The 17,045-nt window shown below is 35.5% G+C and overlaps 1 protein-coding gene across 1 annotated transcript; it reads left to right on the top strand.

Annotated features, from left to right (window-relative positions):
- The first annotated feature begins 968 nt into the window (after nucleotides 1–968).
- Nucleotides 969–8,979, top strand: LOC141657853 (ubiquinone biosynthesis O-methyltransferase, mitochondrial-like). The gene is made up of 9 exons (XM_074465228.1): nucleotides 969–1,377; nucleotides 2,598–2,687; nucleotides 3,286–3,364; nucleotides 3,526–3,603; nucleotides 4,204–4,252; nucleotides 4,957–5,006; nucleotides 6,491–6,640; nucleotides 8,309–8,389; nucleotides 8,791–8,979. The coding sequence occupies exons 1-9, from the start codon at nucleotides 1,130–1,132 to the stop codon at nucleotides 8,899–8,901; spliced, it is 936 nt and encodes a 311-aa protein (XP_074321329.1). The 5' UTR covers nucleotides 969–1,129; the 3' UTR covers nucleotides 8,902–8,979.
- The last annotated feature ends 8,066 nt before the right edge of the window (nucleotides 8,980–17,045 follow it).

Here is a 17,045-nt window from a genome sequence, read left to right as displayed (position 1 = left end):
AACAATTCCTATATTAAATTGACATAAGTATTATTGTAAACCAAGTGATTATTTACCTACAAATCTCCACTAAAATAACCTCCATCAATCACCACTTTTCACAATAAGGACATTAATATCTTTCAATATATGGTTTTATAATATAATACTGTAAAACCATTTTACAGGAGACTTTTTATAACTACGCGAGGAAGAAAAAACGACATGGCTGAGAGTTTGTTTTAGATAGCTGGGGGTTGGGCTTGTGCATATCCAATAGCCCTGCACACTTGGCCTAGCTCAACCCGTGCTATTGGGCTGAAAGTAACAACTAAGATCGAATCATTAATAAGTTTAATTAAATTAATCGACAAATTAAAAATAATTATAGGACGGGCCCAATAGAGAAAGTTAGCCCAAAAGAGGATGATAAACCAAAAGGCAGTAAGAAACATATAAAACCCCTCTTTCAAGCCACGTCCTCCCATCTCAAGATTAAGATTACAATAATCATTGCCGAAGACGCCCAATCACCGACAATTAGGTTTCGTATTTTGATCTTCAAATTTCTATTTTTTAAAGTTGAATACTTGTGTTTTTAGATGAAAAACTTAGGTTTCGTATTTTGATCTTCAAATTTTCGGTTTTTAAAGTTGAATACTTGTCGTTTTAGATGGAAAACTCAACTTTGAGCTTTAAGTTGAAAATTATGGGTTGTTAGTTGTGACTTGTAATTTATGTTTAATTGAAAATTTGTTTTTTTTCCCATAAACATAATTTTAATAACTTAAAAGTTTTAATTTCAACACTCACAATTTTAACCTGAAAATTCATATTAGAACCTTGAAATCTCAAGATTTTTAATTTTTTCGTCTTTATTTTAACGAAGGTTTTAGTTTAATAACTTCTATATTTAGTCTGAAAGCATAAAGTTGTATGTTTAAAAATTGTGGCTTTTGAGTTGAATATTTGTGAAGAGGCTGCGGTGGGAAAATATTACTCCTAATAATAAATATTACTCCTAATAATAAATATTTGATTTTTTTTTTTGGGTTTTTAGTTAGTGGACTGGTCTTATACTAAGAGACCGTCTTATGTAACAATTAGTGGGAGTATTCTTGCGCAGGAGAAAGCTCAAAACCTTTCGACAATGGCGGTCAGATTTATGTCTCGACTACGCCATTTCCGCACCTCCACCGCGCAATCTCTCCCCTCAATTTCGTCGTCCCTACTTCGCCGCTTTTCCGACGTTTCTCAAATTGCGCCGCCTCTATCCGTCGATATTCCGGTGGTTTCCGATACTTCTAATGCTGTCGTTAACAATGGAGCTAGGGTTTCGAGCAAGTCCTCTGTAGACGCCGCAGAACATGCTAAGTTTTCTGCTGTTGCTGAAACCTGGTTAGTTATTGAGTATTTTTGCCTAATTACTCTACAATTATATTCATCTTCTTGTTAATCTTTCATTGTTATTAGCTATTGTTTAATTTATTCGGTTGCAGTAATATTAGTTGACGAATTGAGAAATTTGTTGGTTTGATGTGAGATGAAATGACGATTAGTTCAGGCAGGTGTTTTGTTTGTGATTCAATAGGACTAATTTGATTGCAAATAAGAAATGACGATTAGTTAGATATATGCGTTGGCCATGACTCAAATTGGACTCAAATTGGACCAAGGTCCAATTTGGCTGTGAATAGGTTGAATTACTGGGCATTGTTTGAGACGATCACCATGTAGTAGCAACTACAGAGTATTCATCCGTCCCAATCATTTATTTACCTTTGATTAAAATACTCCTTAGTCCTCACAAAGAACAAAAAAGATAAACAAAGAGTATATTTTTAGCATTTACTGCTGTTCACCTGTTGAAAAATTAGTATTCCTTCAGTCCCAAAACTCCAAAAGTATGTTTCTTGTTTAGGTTAGTGACATGTATTGCATGCATTGTGGATTTGTGGTAGATATCGGATATAAAGATAGCGCAAAAACTAACTTTATCGTGTGGGTTGTCACTAAAGAGTAGTTAGGAAGCTTTTGGTTTGCTCATTGTGGGTGCAAGGAACATTTTTCTGAAGTTTTAAAGTCTGTTGCAGTTTTGTCTCATATTATCTACTCCCTCTGTATCATTGATTTCATCTGTAGCGACCTTGATACAAGGTTAATGAAAACTATAATAATGCATCTAATAGTGAGTAGAAATAAAAAGTGATTTACGTGAGAGAATTGGAAGATATCAAAGAAATGGACCGAAGATATCAAAGAAAGAAATGGAGGGAGTATCTGTTTAAGCAATGGTAATAGCTAAACCCTTAGTTGGGCGTGATATTTGTTTGGTATCTCGAAGGTCAAACACCTGAACTGGTTTTTGCATGGGTACGTATTGGGCTGTGATGCTTTCTTATAACTTATATCATCCAATGTAGTATGTAGCTATAATATCTGTTATACTAATGTATTCCACTCATTTACCCCGTCTTTGTGTATGATGTATGACTATGTTATCACATTGGTTTATGTATCTGTCTAATATTGAGGCTGTTTTGCTGCCTAGCCAACTTATTTTTCCTAAGATTTTATCACCATGAGCTTATACCATGGTGGTTTTACGTTCTAATTAGGTGGGATGCTGAAGGACCATTCAAACCATTGCACGCTTTAAATCCAACAAGGCTTGCTTTCATACGGTCTACGCTTTGCCATCACTTCAGGTTGAAATTTTCTCCTTTCCCTTCTTTTTCAGTGCTTTCTCCTATCCTTATCAATCTTGTAAAACAAGTATGTAGTTTGATAGAAGAAAGAGACTATTATTCTGTGAACTATGGCTTAGGCGACCCCAGTTGGGTTTGAGTTGGGTTTGAGTCTGAGTCGACCTTAGATTGCACAAAGAAGTGACAGTTGTATAAGGGCGGTCTCCATGCAACATACAAGATATGAACTTTGAAATTTGAATATTGAATACCTTAACTTATATGAGGGGGATGACTCAAAGAGCGATCTTCCCATAACCCTTCCCATAATCCTTGAGGTTGGCTCCAAATTTTTATTTAGTTACGAAACAGATTTCGGGAGAAAGGCCTAAATTCAATATATTCTGTAGCCTGCTCAGGTTGCGTGCTGTTTAAACAACCATATGATTTAGCAACCCAAAAAAAGTTTTGACTATAGTTGGTATCTTAAGACTCAGCAATCGATGCAGCTATGCAGCTGCCAGTAATTTACCCATATATAATTTGTACTTAGGCATTCATATTTTGAGAACGAGAGCTAATGTTCTTAATGTCTTTTTCTTCTGTTTACTTGTTTCAGAAAAGATCCGAACAGCATTAAACCTTTTGAAGGACTGAAATTTGTTGATGTTGGTTGTGGAGGAGGGATATTATCAGAGGTATACTGTTACTCAATACTATATCCACACGTGTTTAATCAATATGTATTGTACTGTTTAACGAGTATTGTACTGTTTAACGACTTTTTTTTAAAGCATTTCTTCATGCAATCTTTGCTCTTTGTATAGCCTACGCTGCTTAATCTCTCTATCTTATGTAGCCCTTGGCTCGGATGGGAGCTACGGTGACAGGTGTTGATGTGGTGGATAAAAATATCAAAATTGCACGTCTTCATGCTGTAAGTTTACGACTTGATGGTCCTGAAGAGTTTGGGTGACATTAATCCATTAGTTGTTAGCCGTGTAACTCTCTTTCTGTGATGATGATTGCTTAGTGTTCAGTTATTCGTCATTGTTTCTCCTCAAAGAGACAATGTTAAAATGGGGGGCTGAGACAATTGATTATTTTCTAGGCTTTTAGCTCTAGCATTTTTATAAGGGATTTTGCATGTCACTGTTTGCCATCAATTTATACGTTTAGGGAGTAAATTAAGTGATGAATTGATGTTTGAACGCAACTAACCGTCAGATACATGTTGTTGCCGGCATAGTATTAGTCAAGATAATTTGTGTTAGGTCACTATATTTAGTTTAGTCTTAAGAAGTGGATCATTTTAATTTTGGACTCATGTACTTGCATAGTTGCATATACAGATTACTCGCTTGAATAATTCACACTTGGATAATTGTTCTATTGCATTTTCAATCTCGGAAGTAATGCTACCCAAACTCTTCAGTTTAATACATGTTTGTAGATATATAATGCATGTGTGTATATATAACACGTTTGCTTGGATACTAAATTGATTTGTTGCAAATTCACAATGTGGTGTTAACAGGAAAGAGATCCACTGACTTCATCCATTGAATATAGATGTACTACAGCAGGTATTTTTCGATCTTTTATACAAGTAGCTGCTTCATAGATCACGCCTCATGTCACCACTTGTGCTTTTATCTAGTCATTTTAATATTTTCTGTGCAACTGTACTTCAGCTGACTAGTAGCTATTTGGATATGTTAGCTTCATGATCGTTTTATGTATGTAGTGTTAGTTGTTGGCTTATGTTTGTCCTATATATGTAGTGTTAGTTGTTTTGTACTTATATCTTCTTTGGTACCCATTTGGAGCAATTGTTACTGTGAGGAATTTGTTATTGAATCTAATGGCCACTCATTGATAGAATCATAGAAGTTTAATCTGATACGTTAATAGATGCTTTCACTGATCCTAAGCAATTGTTGTGAATGTCCTGAACTGCTCAGAAATGCGATTATGTTTACTTTTTACTGTTCAGGATAAACTTGTCATGGTATGTATCATTTTCAGTGGTTGATGTAATATTATAGATATAAGCACTAAAATCAGTCATACTTCTTTAGTTTAAATACTTTTCAGTGAAAATATCTTGTAATGTTCTTGATGGATCACGTACCTGTACTTGCACAAAGTTCCTAGTTGTCAGAAAGACTGATGTCACTGATCTGCTTTAGTCTATTCACTATATACTATTTAAATTCTTTTTAGCTTCATTGTTCATTGATATCTAATTATGTAACATTGTAACATTCTCAAAAGTTTTACATGACAGAAAAACTGGTGGAAGAACACAGAGTATTTGATGCGGTGATTGCTCTGGAGGTATACTCATGCTAGCTTTGTGAGCTTGTCCTAGATCACTTTTACTTTCTGAATATATTTTAAATTTTATGTTTTTATATTTTGATACCTAGTTCCCATATCTAATGGAGCTAAAGATTTGTTACTCTTCTTTTGAATTATGATGTAATCGAGCAACATGACTCACTAAACTTGTTTTTTTTGTTAGGTGGTTTATGTCTATTCAAGATGTGTAATCTCTTGTGATATACTGATACCGCTAGTGTGTTTTATTCGTTAATGAAGGAAATTGAAGCGTAAAAACTTTTTCCCGATAATGCGGCGCTATATTTCCTTCACTTTTAGTCACCAAATTAAACTCTTGTTCCCCCTTTCTTTCCTGCTTATCTACTACCTTCATGTAAACCTCAAGGACCTCACGGAAAGGTAAAATAAAACCTGATATTTTTAACATGAATTGTTACTGCGTGTTTTTTAGGTGTCCTTCTGAATGATATGTGGAGTAATCTTTAGTCTGTCTTGTTTCTTATAGACACAAAAGGAAACAATTTTGTCCAACCAATATGTTACCATGTCAAATGCAGCCAATTTGTCCTTGGAGGACCATGGATCAAGGCTAAAAGTTTCACCAAACTGCTTGCACTCTTTATGTCATGAAGTAGGAGTTGGTAAACACTCATTATGGTCATCTAGAAAGAGCCTCTATGGCTCTATGTCTCTTTAACACAGGAGTAAGGTCGCCTATATCTAACACTCCAGAAACCCCTTTTCATAAATGGAAGCTTTTGATGGATTGAGATTGTGTTGTTTTTAGTGTGCAATTGGACTAATAAATGTAATATTGGTTGTGAAGATTCATTTTCCTTTGAAGATGCATTATGGGCGTGATAGTATTATGTGGTGTGAAAGGGTACAAGGATGTAGCTGATTTTTGTATATTAAGCTGACTTCCTTGCACTCTTATTCTGAACTCTGAAGTCAATTTTTAGTTCATTGGATGTAGTCAGTTGACTAGAGTCTAGTAATACTAATAATTTTACTGGTAAGCTGGATTGACTAGATTTAATCGTGAAACTACAAGTTCAGGTGCATGCTATATGATTTAAGTAGACTTGCTACAGCTCGTGCCCAAATAAATAAACCCGAATATGTGATCCAAATGGACCCGTTCCCATCTGAATATTGGTTGCCTTGAACTGATCTTTACCCTCGTTCATTCGATAATAGCACATCTGAACCTGAAATAACCCTACCCAACCCAATCGAACCCGAATGCTAACATATTCGAAACGACCTGTACCGGAACTGAGTAGGAACTGACTCGACCCGTATTTGTGATTAGCTGTTTGCTTGGTCTATGCATATTGCATATTTAACGAGTACCTTTGAAACAAAAAAAAAAATGGTGCAGAGATAAAACTAGAGTATTGAATCATTTTTGCTTGATAAAATTTATCTTAAAGTAAATTTGAGTCCTATCTGCCTAATTTTTTTTTTTCCTTAAGGTGATAGAGCACGTGGCGGATCCTGCTGAGTTTTGCAAATCTCTGGCAGCATTAACTGCTGCTAATGGAGCAACTGTGATTTCTACTATCAATCGGACTATGAGAGCTTATGCTGCTACCATCTTAGTAGCTGAATACATTCTTCACTGGGTATGACCTTAACTTATCTTGTATCCTATTGTAGTAATATCAGTCAGTCCACTTATATATTCGCCCGACTCTTTGGAAAGTATATCTTAAACTATGTTACTGACCCTTCACTTTTAAGGCTGTACTTGTGTCCAACATGACGCTCAAAGATATGGGCATAGAATCTCTACCCAACCCTTGCCACTTTTAAAGTTTTCTTTTAGGGTATGTTTGGATAGCAAAAACGGGGGGAAAGGGAGGGGAGGGAGAAGGAGGGAAGAGAAAGGGATGGAAGGGAAGGGGAGGGAAAATGGAGATGATCATTTTCCCTCCAAATCTTGCCTTTGTTGGAGAGGAAATAATTTGGCTTAGAGGAGGGAAATGGAGGGATCCATTTTCCCTTCCTCAAAATCCCTTCACCTCCATTTTGCTAACCAAACAAAGGATTTATCATCCCTCCCTTTCCCTCCCCTCCCTTTCCCTCCAAATCCTCCTATCCAAACACACCCTTAGGGTATGTTTGGATGGAGGGATTTGGAGGGAAAGGAAAGGGAGGGAGAGTAGGAGATTTAAAATCCCTTTTGTTTGGATAACAAACAAGGGTGGAGCCTGTAGGGCAATGGAGGGGGAGGGATTCATTTTCCCTCTAAGGCAAATCAAAATCTCTCCACAATTAGATAGATTTGGAGGGAAAATGTATCCAAACATCCCCTCCCCATTATCCCTTCCCTTCCCTTCCCTTCCCTTCCCTTTCCCTTCCCTCCTTCTCCTTCCCCCTCCCCTTTCTTTCCCTCCAATTTTGCTATCCAAACACACCCTTAAAAGCGCCAAAAAGGGAGGTCCATGCAATAAAAGTAGAGGAAGATGCTATGTATGAAACTTTTAGTATAATGATGGAAGTATAACAGAAAATTGGTCCCAGATTTGAATTCCCCTACCCCAATGTAGCTACATTGTTCTTGTGGCTCATTTGACGCGAAGAAAAAAAAAACATTTAGTGTGTTTGGATGGAGGGAAAAGAAAGCGAGGGAGAGTAGGGGATTTAAAATCCCTTGTTTGGATAACAAATAATGGTAGAGGGGAATAGAGGGGGAGGGATTTGGAGGGATCCATTTTCCCTCCTCCAAGGCAAATCAAAATCTCTCCAACATAGGAAAGATTTGGAGGAAAATTGTATCCAAACAATCATGCCCCATTCTCTCCTCTCCCCTCCCTTTCCTTTCCCTCTATCTCCCTCCCCTCCCTTTCCCCCCTATTTTGCTATCCAAACAAGGCATAATTTTATTAAGCCTTGTTTTTTTAACATCTCTTTGTTTCACTTTAAACATTGACATTCTAATAATTTCAAATTTATCACTGTATTATTTTTTAAAGAAGAGATGTATCACCGTACGTATATGGCTGAGAGGTCCTTATTTTAGAGTCCCTAATAGCTAGTTTGGATGTGGGGTTTTAGAGGGGGGGAGGTAGGGATACAAAATCCCTTTTTTGGATAACAAATGGTGTAGGAGGGAAGATGGAGGGGGAGGATCCATTTTCTCTCCTCCAAGCCTAATCAAATCCCTCCGACAAAAGATTTGGAGGAAAAACTGTTAGCGGTGTAAGCTAACGCTGCATTTAATTATTATTATTTTATTTTTATTTGCTCCTTTCGTTTGCATTGTGGCCTAACTTTGCGGTACTCTGTAGCTTCCAAAAGGTACACATGAATGGTCAAAGTTTGTTACTCCTGAGGAACTTGTATTAATCCTTCAACGTGCTTCTGTCAATGTAAGTGAAATGATTAAAAAAAAAATAAAAAAAAATTACTCGGTACTACTTGTCTATTGTCCCATTTGACTTTCATGGTTAATTGATGTCCACTTACACAATTAATTTCTCCAAATGTATGCATAGATACAGCATAAAATTTGTTTTTATGATTTCTCTAAACAAATCTCTTTTTAATTTCCACAGAGAAAAACATTTTCACATCTTTTTTTTTTTAAAAAAAGTTGGTAGCTATTGTACATTTGTGTGAAATAGCTAGCGGTCATCGCTTGACAAGAACAATCATATGGTAACACAATATAAATGGGATGGAGAGTAATTATTAAATTAGTTTCACCATGTTTGATGCCAAGCCCAAGTGTTCTCTGATCCTTATTTGCTGCTATGCTTGCTCATGCCAGGTTCAAGAGATGGCCGGGTTTGTATACAATCCATTGTCTGGAAAATGGCTTCTATCTGATGATACAAGTGTAAATTATATAGCTTTCGCAACCAAAACTCACAATGAATAGTGTGGTTCCTTTTCGTTTGTTCTCGGATTGGGCAACAGTTTTGTAATTTTCAATACAGTTATATACATTATCATCCACCTAGAATCGCCTCAAAATCCAGCTTCAGATGCCGACTATCTTTTCTCATAACATCGCAATAGGAAGATTCATCGCAAACCCATATTTTCTTGTTTAAAACATTCAGTTTTCAAACTGAAATTGGTACTCACTACTCATTATCTTAAAAATTTTAGATGACAAAAATAAACCAATAATCTAAACTTATAATTAAAAGAAGTACTTCATAAAAATAACATGAAGTTTTCAAGCTAAAATTAGGAGTTTTGAAGTTAAAATTTTTAGACGTTTTATGGCTAATTAAAATTCTGAGTTAATTAGTATGTAATAGAGATTTCAAAATAATTTAAAACCCATAATTTTCAATTTAAAGTTTCTACTTGTCAATATAAAAACAAGAGTATTCAAATTAAAATAACGAGTTAAAGTTTAGTAGCATTAATTTTAAACTCTGAAACTTCAAACCTAGGTAACTGGCGTCTTGAGTTCGGACGGTGACTATCAACACTCTCAATCTTCAGTTTAACTTGTTAAACTTGTTAACTGGAACTAGAACACGAAACTGCGAACGGGATTGCGGAGGCAGCGGAGGATGCGGATTGCTGAGGCGGCGACGGTGAGGACATGGGCGGCAGAGGCTGTTAAGTTGTGTTGATAAGGTTGTGATTTGGAGTGGTAATACATGCGGAGGTGAATTGCAGATTTGCAGGACAATGGAGTATATGAGTTATGACTACTGTTATCTTAAAAGGGTTTTCAATCTTTTTAATTTCGGTTTTATATAAAAAAATCTGTTTTAATGGGCTGCATTCTCTTATTGGGCTCGTCATATGCTATAGGACGATCCTATAGGAGAGTTATCGAAAGTTAATAGATGCAATGAATTATTAATTGAAACTAACAACTAAGATTGAATTACTGTCAACTTAATTGAAATAACGAATAACTAGTAGAAACTAACATCCGAAATGGGAAAAATCAGTGGACCGAAAACGGGACTGGAAAATTCTGGTCCAAGTCCGGACTGGACCGGAATTTGTCCATACTCGTCTTAATCACCTGCTTACATTAATTTTATAAAGTACATTATGAAATGAAGAAATATATATTATTAAAACTTAATAATAATAAATTAAGCATATTTAATCAACATTAATAAAGAAATTTATATAAAGTAATCTATGGAAAAATTTAAAAGCGTCAAGTCCGGTACGAACGCGGATCGGAAACCGTTTCCCCAAAACATGAATCGGAGACCATAATTATTAATTCCAATACCGGTCCGGTCAATTTTGGATAGGTCCAATTTTTCGGTCTGATCACAAAAATACACATCCTCACATCCCTAACTACTTGTACCTAGATTTTACAAAAAAAAAAAAAAAAAAAAAAAAAAAAAAAAAAAAAAAAAAAAAACTACTTGTACCTAGAGGTGATCATGGGCCGAGCCAAATGCGTGAGCCTATACATGCGGGTCAAGTCAAATGCATGAGCCTATATAGCGAGCCCAACTCGGCCCTTATGGGCTAAACTGGGCTTTTGGGCCTAAATGAGCTGGGCCATAATTTGGGCTTAACACTTGGCCCAAACTCAGCCCATGAGCTTTTTTGGGCCAAAACATAACCCTTAAGCCCCTCAAAAAAAAGCAGGCCCAAGCCCATTTGATCACCTATACTTGTACAGTTGTACCATAGAAGGTGCAAGGTGTAGTAAACTACTCCTAACAAATCATCAAGACTGAATTTATTATAATTAGTGCTATTCTTTTGCTTTCTTTCTCTTTGGACCCTTCGATTTATGTCTTCATATTGGCTCTTTATTCGTCAATCTTTTTTTGAGAAAAGATCATTATCATTAATAAAAAGTCATACGACATCTACAACATATGCCAAGCTCAATCGGATACAAATCGATTACAACCATAGGAAATAAATTCTTGTTCAAAGAATGAAACACCGCAATGCGCTCTATCATCGATTCGCCGCAAAAGGCTTTCATCCATAAGAGGGTCTCCGAATCTTCCTTGACGAATATCCATTTCTTCTGACGTGATTGATTGTAGCCATGAATCGGGCAAAATATGTAAAACCATATAACGATCTATAACAACGCTGATCTTTTGCTGACTTATTAGAAAACTGCAAACGAAAGCTCTCAAACTGAAAGAAGGACACCACCGATAGACGGGGACAGAGCCCTCAGAAAGAGAGACGAAACAAAAACGAAATCTTTTTAATTAATTGTAATAATTGATCAACATCAAGCAACCATACTACGTACGGCAATGGGCCTCGCTTTGCCTTCAAAACCACATCTCCTACTCAGCATCTACGTTACATTTTCCATTATGTTATACAATTAATGCATTATTGATTTATTTCCCAACCATTTTACCACCTTACTTAGGTTTTATGATTCTTATGCCCTTATAACAAATTTGTTTTTGGATGATGAGGAAAACCGCAATCTCTATCTTTGATGCGTACTAAGTAAACTCCCGGCATACGTAATAACCCGCAAAAATACCGTATAACAGATGGGCTCGAAATGTAGGACATATAATCTCGGAACCATAATAATAACCTTCGTAAGCTTGTTTTCGAGAGGGTTGAAACGGTGGGAGTTTCACCGGGCATAAGTCAAACTATGTGACAGAATAGTAATGTGTGACTCAATTAGGCTGCTAGTACATACAATAACTACTTTTTAATTAGATTAAATTACTTCACTTACCAATGACCATTATAATCGTCACTAATCGTTATTATTATTTATAGATGTTTACGTATTTTAGATTAGTATCACTCGAAATAGCTTTTTCAATTAACTCAATTATTAACACAATATGTTGTTACTTTTGGAGTTGGGGGCGAGTTCGAGGTTCATATATTAAACATTGTAGGGCCAGGGGCGGAACTAGGCGGAGGCTTCTCGGGCTGTAGCCCGAGATCAAATCTAAAATACAATTAAGTGAATTAATTTGGCAAGATTAAAGTGTAGCTCAGATGGTTTGCTTTTTGTCGACTAAAGGAAATAGCAGGGTTCGACTCCTACTTATGGCAATATATGCAACATGATTCTATGACTGTGTAGCTCAGATAGTTTTATTAGTAAACACGTCATTCCATATGGCGTGTTTATCACGTGTTCCAGGTTCAGAATTTCCAAGTCTACGTGGACACCATTTCGATAAATATTTTCAAAATCGAACCAAAACAACAAATATTTTATTTTTGAACATTATTTTAAAAACGGATTCACAATCTATTATAAATATTATTTTTTATTTAAATCAAACAATTATTAAGTGTGTTATATTTCATAACTGTAAAAATATTTGATTGATAGAAAAATCATATACCATTAAAATAAAAATAATTTTGTAGTAGAGCACCATTCTTTTTGTTAATCTTTATTATTGGCTTGTTTTATCATCACTACTACACATACCTTGCATTGGTGACGCTTTTTTAGGCGTTTTTCGACGCTTTAAAGCGTCAATTTTTTTTTTAGCGACGCTTTATAAAAGCGTCAAATTTTGGGCCGTCACTATTTTTTGACGCTTTTTTTAGTCAATAATTATGACATTTTTTAGCGTCTTCATGGCCTATTGACGCTTTTAATTGTCAACAAAATTGACGCTTTTAAGCGTCTTTGGTAGCTATTGACGCTTTTAATTGTCAATAAATGTGACGCTTTTAAACGTCTTCATGGACTATTGACGCTTTTAATTGTCAACAAAATTGACGCTTTTAAGCGTCTTTGGTGGCTATTGACGCTTTTAATTGTCAATAAATGTGACGCTTTTAAGCGTCTTCCGCGACTATTGATGGTTTTATGTGTCAGTCGATGAGACGGAATTAGGCGTCAACTATTCATATATTGACACTTCTTCTTGTCACGGTCTAATTTCGACTTTTTGATTTCTGATAAAATCGTACATAGAGATTAATTAAATACACCTATAAATAATATAGTACTACTAGCTATCATTACTAAATCATAAAAAATAAAACATAATGCAATGTACTCCGTATATAATTAATAACGTATCCACGTACTTTTATAAATAATTATACATTTGATACATATACCGTCTCCATCACAAATACTATAGCTAGCTAGCATTGACAATTTAACTAATATAAACTAGTACGTAATTTTTAGTACGACAAAATCAAAAATACCAAAAGGGATCCGAAAGATAGTAAAAGTCCAAAAATCGTAAAAATGCTACGTAACTAGCTAGACAAGGACACTGATCCAGTAGTTTGAATGTGGTAGGGGCTTCAATCATGTAGGCGCAATGTCACAGAGACTTCAATCAACATATGAAGGCGCATCTTCAATCAACATTTGAAGGCGCATCATCACCATCGATGAATCAAAACCTATAACGGGCAAAGAATATAATTTATATGAATATATTTGATTAGTACATATACACTTCACAAAAATGTTTCAAAATTGTGCTGAATAGCTTTACCCGTCGAAAGGTAAGAAGAGAGAAAATTAGCGAGAGGATGAGACTACTAAACAATATTATATTCAGGTCAATAAAGCACAAAAACAATCACAATCACAATCTCGGAAAATTATAGCGCACTTGATTAGAGGACAATTAACTAAATATAGTTAGAACTCCCAATAATAGAAATAAGTTAGAGTCGCAGCAGAAACTCCAGCCAATTACAACACAAACACGCACCCACGAGGCACAAGCAAACCGCGACTTACCTACTTCACTCAAAAGAAACAAAATTAAAGAGTTCCAGACTAATTTATATAAGGAGAAGTAAAAAAAAATTACGCATACCTGTGTACTGCCCATCTCAACAATTTTATTATATGAACAGCTCAAACTTACTCAAACTTATTCAAAGTAGTACTTGACACTACCGTAGCTGCAATCTTAGCCAAAGGAGGTCATTAATAAACAAAATAGTAAGCTAAATAAGTGATGCCATCAGATGAATGAAAGCAGGCACTGAATGAATAGCACTGAAGGGTACAGATGATTTGGGGGAAAGAACACAATAAATAAACTATTTTAGTACCACATAAATTATAAAATAAGACGGTTTTATGCCGACTTATTTACGGATGAACTTTTGGGTTAATTGATGAGAATAACCCGAACTATTACCCATCTGCTTAAAATAATCCAAACTACATTTTATTCCAAAGTAAACCCAACTTTAGGGAGCCTTTTCCCAAAATAAACTTAGTGACCGGCAACCTGTGTAACAAGTCAATATTTTTTAATTTTGAAATAAAAAAAGCTTAAAAATTGCTTGTCATCTTAACTTCTTTAACGACATCAATTAATCACTTCAATTAAGTAATTAACAGATGGAGTATATAGTTATATACCATTCATCAGTATCATCACCACCTGCCAGTCCATGCTCCTCTTCTTTGATTTACCCATGAATCCTTTATCGTCCTCTGGCACTCCTTCAAGTCCACATATTGCCTCGCCGCACCGACCTCGTCGATGAAAATCAGACCCCCTATAAAAACCTATCTCAAACTTCCTAATTCTCTGACACCGAACCGACAACACCAGAGCCGACCCCATAAATACCAACCTCAAACCCCCAATTCTCCATCTCGCAATCGACTAATCGATGCCAATTATTTCTGCCAAATTGGCACTTCTCTTTCCTGGTGTTTTGGAACATAATCAATGACAACAACAGCAAGAAAGCTAACCCTAAAGAGGGACGTAGGGTAGGTCGTCGGCTACCGGCGACTATGCAGTATTATGAAGAAGGTTTTGGGGGAAAGTGAGTTATTGATTATTATTATTTATTGTTAAAAAAGAGGGAGAAATTGACGGAGAATTAAAATAGGGAGGAGGAAAGCATAGATGAAAATGGAGAATGAAAAATTAGGAGACCAAGAAATGACGTTAAGGCATTAAGAATAGAAAAAGGAAGAAGATGAAAAATGGGGCTCACATGAACTTTACCCTTTGCCTTACCTATTGTCATGGGTCAAAAATTACACAAGTTCAATACAAGATAAATGAGCCCATAATTATAAGGCGTACATAGCTAGTTATTGATTTTCAGAAAAATTATAAGTACATAGCTAATTGGAAGACTAGAAAACGAAAACACGGGAGCGAGTAGATACTAAGTAGGGATCATTAAAATAGAGTGTGAGAGAAAGAGACGAGCTAGCCAAAAATATTATTTGTAAACTGCTTCATGGAAATCCTGTTTGGAGAACCTTGAAGGTATTGCTTTAAGACATTAAAATTTTTGTAACATTATGCTGGGTATACATTCCTGGTCACATAAATGCATCTCCTTTTAATAGCTTATCCATAATTTTGGTGGAGTAAAGGCCATATGGTTTGTCTTTTTTCAGAATTTAACTCACTAGTTCAAATAACTTTTTTGGGTGAATATGTAAGCTTGTATTAATCAATCCATTAGGTCTCATGAGAGACCGTCTCCCACTAATTTAGTGGGAGACATAATAGGGAAAGTAGAAATTAAGTGGATCCCTCACCCCATCATGTGAAAGGTCTCTCAATAATGCTATTGAGAGACCGTCTCTCCGGAGTTTTTGTGTAATCAATATATCACCAAATACATCCCATCTCAGAGCCTAGCCTATGCATTAACTGACATATAAACTATGCCGACGGAGTAGGAAACTAGCATATTACATTTCAAATTGACTTCTAACCAACCAGCATCTCTCATTCACCCCAAATGAAGTCATATCCCTACGAAAACCTGTGTGATTACTTCGTGCGTAACTGTTTAATGATCAACTTTGGCGAAACACCGATTCATCTATCCTACTTTTATTCCTGACCCTACATATGTGATAGCATAAGGAACAACAGAAAAAGAAATGAATATGACTTATCTATTAAATGCTATGAGTGAAAATATACCACAAGAAATATGTCGATCAATTAATATGTTGATAATATTATAGTATCTTAACCGCCAGGCGCATTACATGCTCCACAGACTGTTGGTTTATTGACTTAACATTTTTCAACATTTTGGTTTATTGATGACAACATGTTAACATTTTGATTTATTGATGACAACATTTTTCAACATTTTGGTTTATTGACTGGACATTTTTCAACTGTTAAGTAAATGGCAACAAAACTGATGACTTAACCGCCAGGCGCATTACATGCCCCACAGACGGGTTAATGAAACACCGTACACAGGGAACCATAACTACTAGTCATCTAACACAGTTAAACGGATGCATAAAAATGTTAGCAGAACATTGAATTGTAGCAACTGTAGAGACGAATTCGAACATGATATCAAAATGGGAGAACATTGTAGCAACTGTACAATGCACAGGAGACATGAAATACAAAAAGATAAGAAACCATTATCTAACTAGGATTCCTAAAAAGTAAAACATACACATGAAGACATTGAATTAAATGTTAGCAGAATAAACAGCCGGGGGCTCAAAGACCACTAAAACTAACAAAAGAAAGAGTACATACCTGAATACGACATAAAACAACAGCCCAGACTTGACAGAAGGAGGCTTATTCTTCATGGGTTTCTTCGTCTCTGGATCAATCTCCTCTAGCAAATCAACTATCTCACGGAAAGAACGGAATGAATATGTAAGATTGCCTTGTATCTAGTGTGAAAATCTCCTATATTTCCAAATCAATAAAAAGAATAAGAATAAGAATGTACTCATTCTATAAAACCAGAGCAACAATATGAATATACAAAATGTAATCACTGTATATGACATATATAACGAAAATTTAAGAGTTTAGATCACCAACTGTTTCCAATGAATCGCTTCTATCAATACGAATGGAAAGAAAATTACCAGAGATATCAATAGGGAATCCTTAGGTATATATAAGCCACTCCAAGCTATGAATCTCTTCTTCACATGAATCACATCATTCTCTTTTATATAGAGATTTCCTGAAACATAAAATTTCAATGCCAAAATTGTGGATAATTTATACAAGAAAAGTGAAATGAAAATATACACCTAATCGATAATCAATCTTTGCAAAGTACCGATTCAAAAGCATCATTTAGCAACAAAATCAGCAATTAAAA

This window comes from Silene latifolia, chromosome 5 (assembly GCF_048544455.1).
Source record: "Silene latifolia isolate original U9 population chromosome 5, ASM4854445v1, whole genome shotgun sequence".
In the NCBI taxonomy this organism is placed as follows: Eukaryota; Viridiplantae; Streptophyta; class Magnoliopsida; order Caryophyllales; family Caryophyllaceae; genus Silene; species Silene latifolia.
This window is presented reverse-complemented; position numbering and strand designations above follow the sequence as displayed.

Coding starts and splice junctions, on each gene's coding strand:
- LOC141657853 (XM_074465228.1), top strand. CDS start 1,130: ATGGCGGTCAGATTTATGTCTCGACTACGCCATTTCCGCACCTCCACC. Junction 4,253..4,956: donor ATATAGATGTACTACAGCAG/GTATTTTTCGAT, acceptor TTTACATGACAG/AAAAACTGGTGGAAGAACAC. Junction 6,641..8,308: donor CTGAATACATTCTTCACTGG/GTATGACCTTAA, acceptor GGTACTCTGTAG/CTTCCAAAAGGTACACATGA.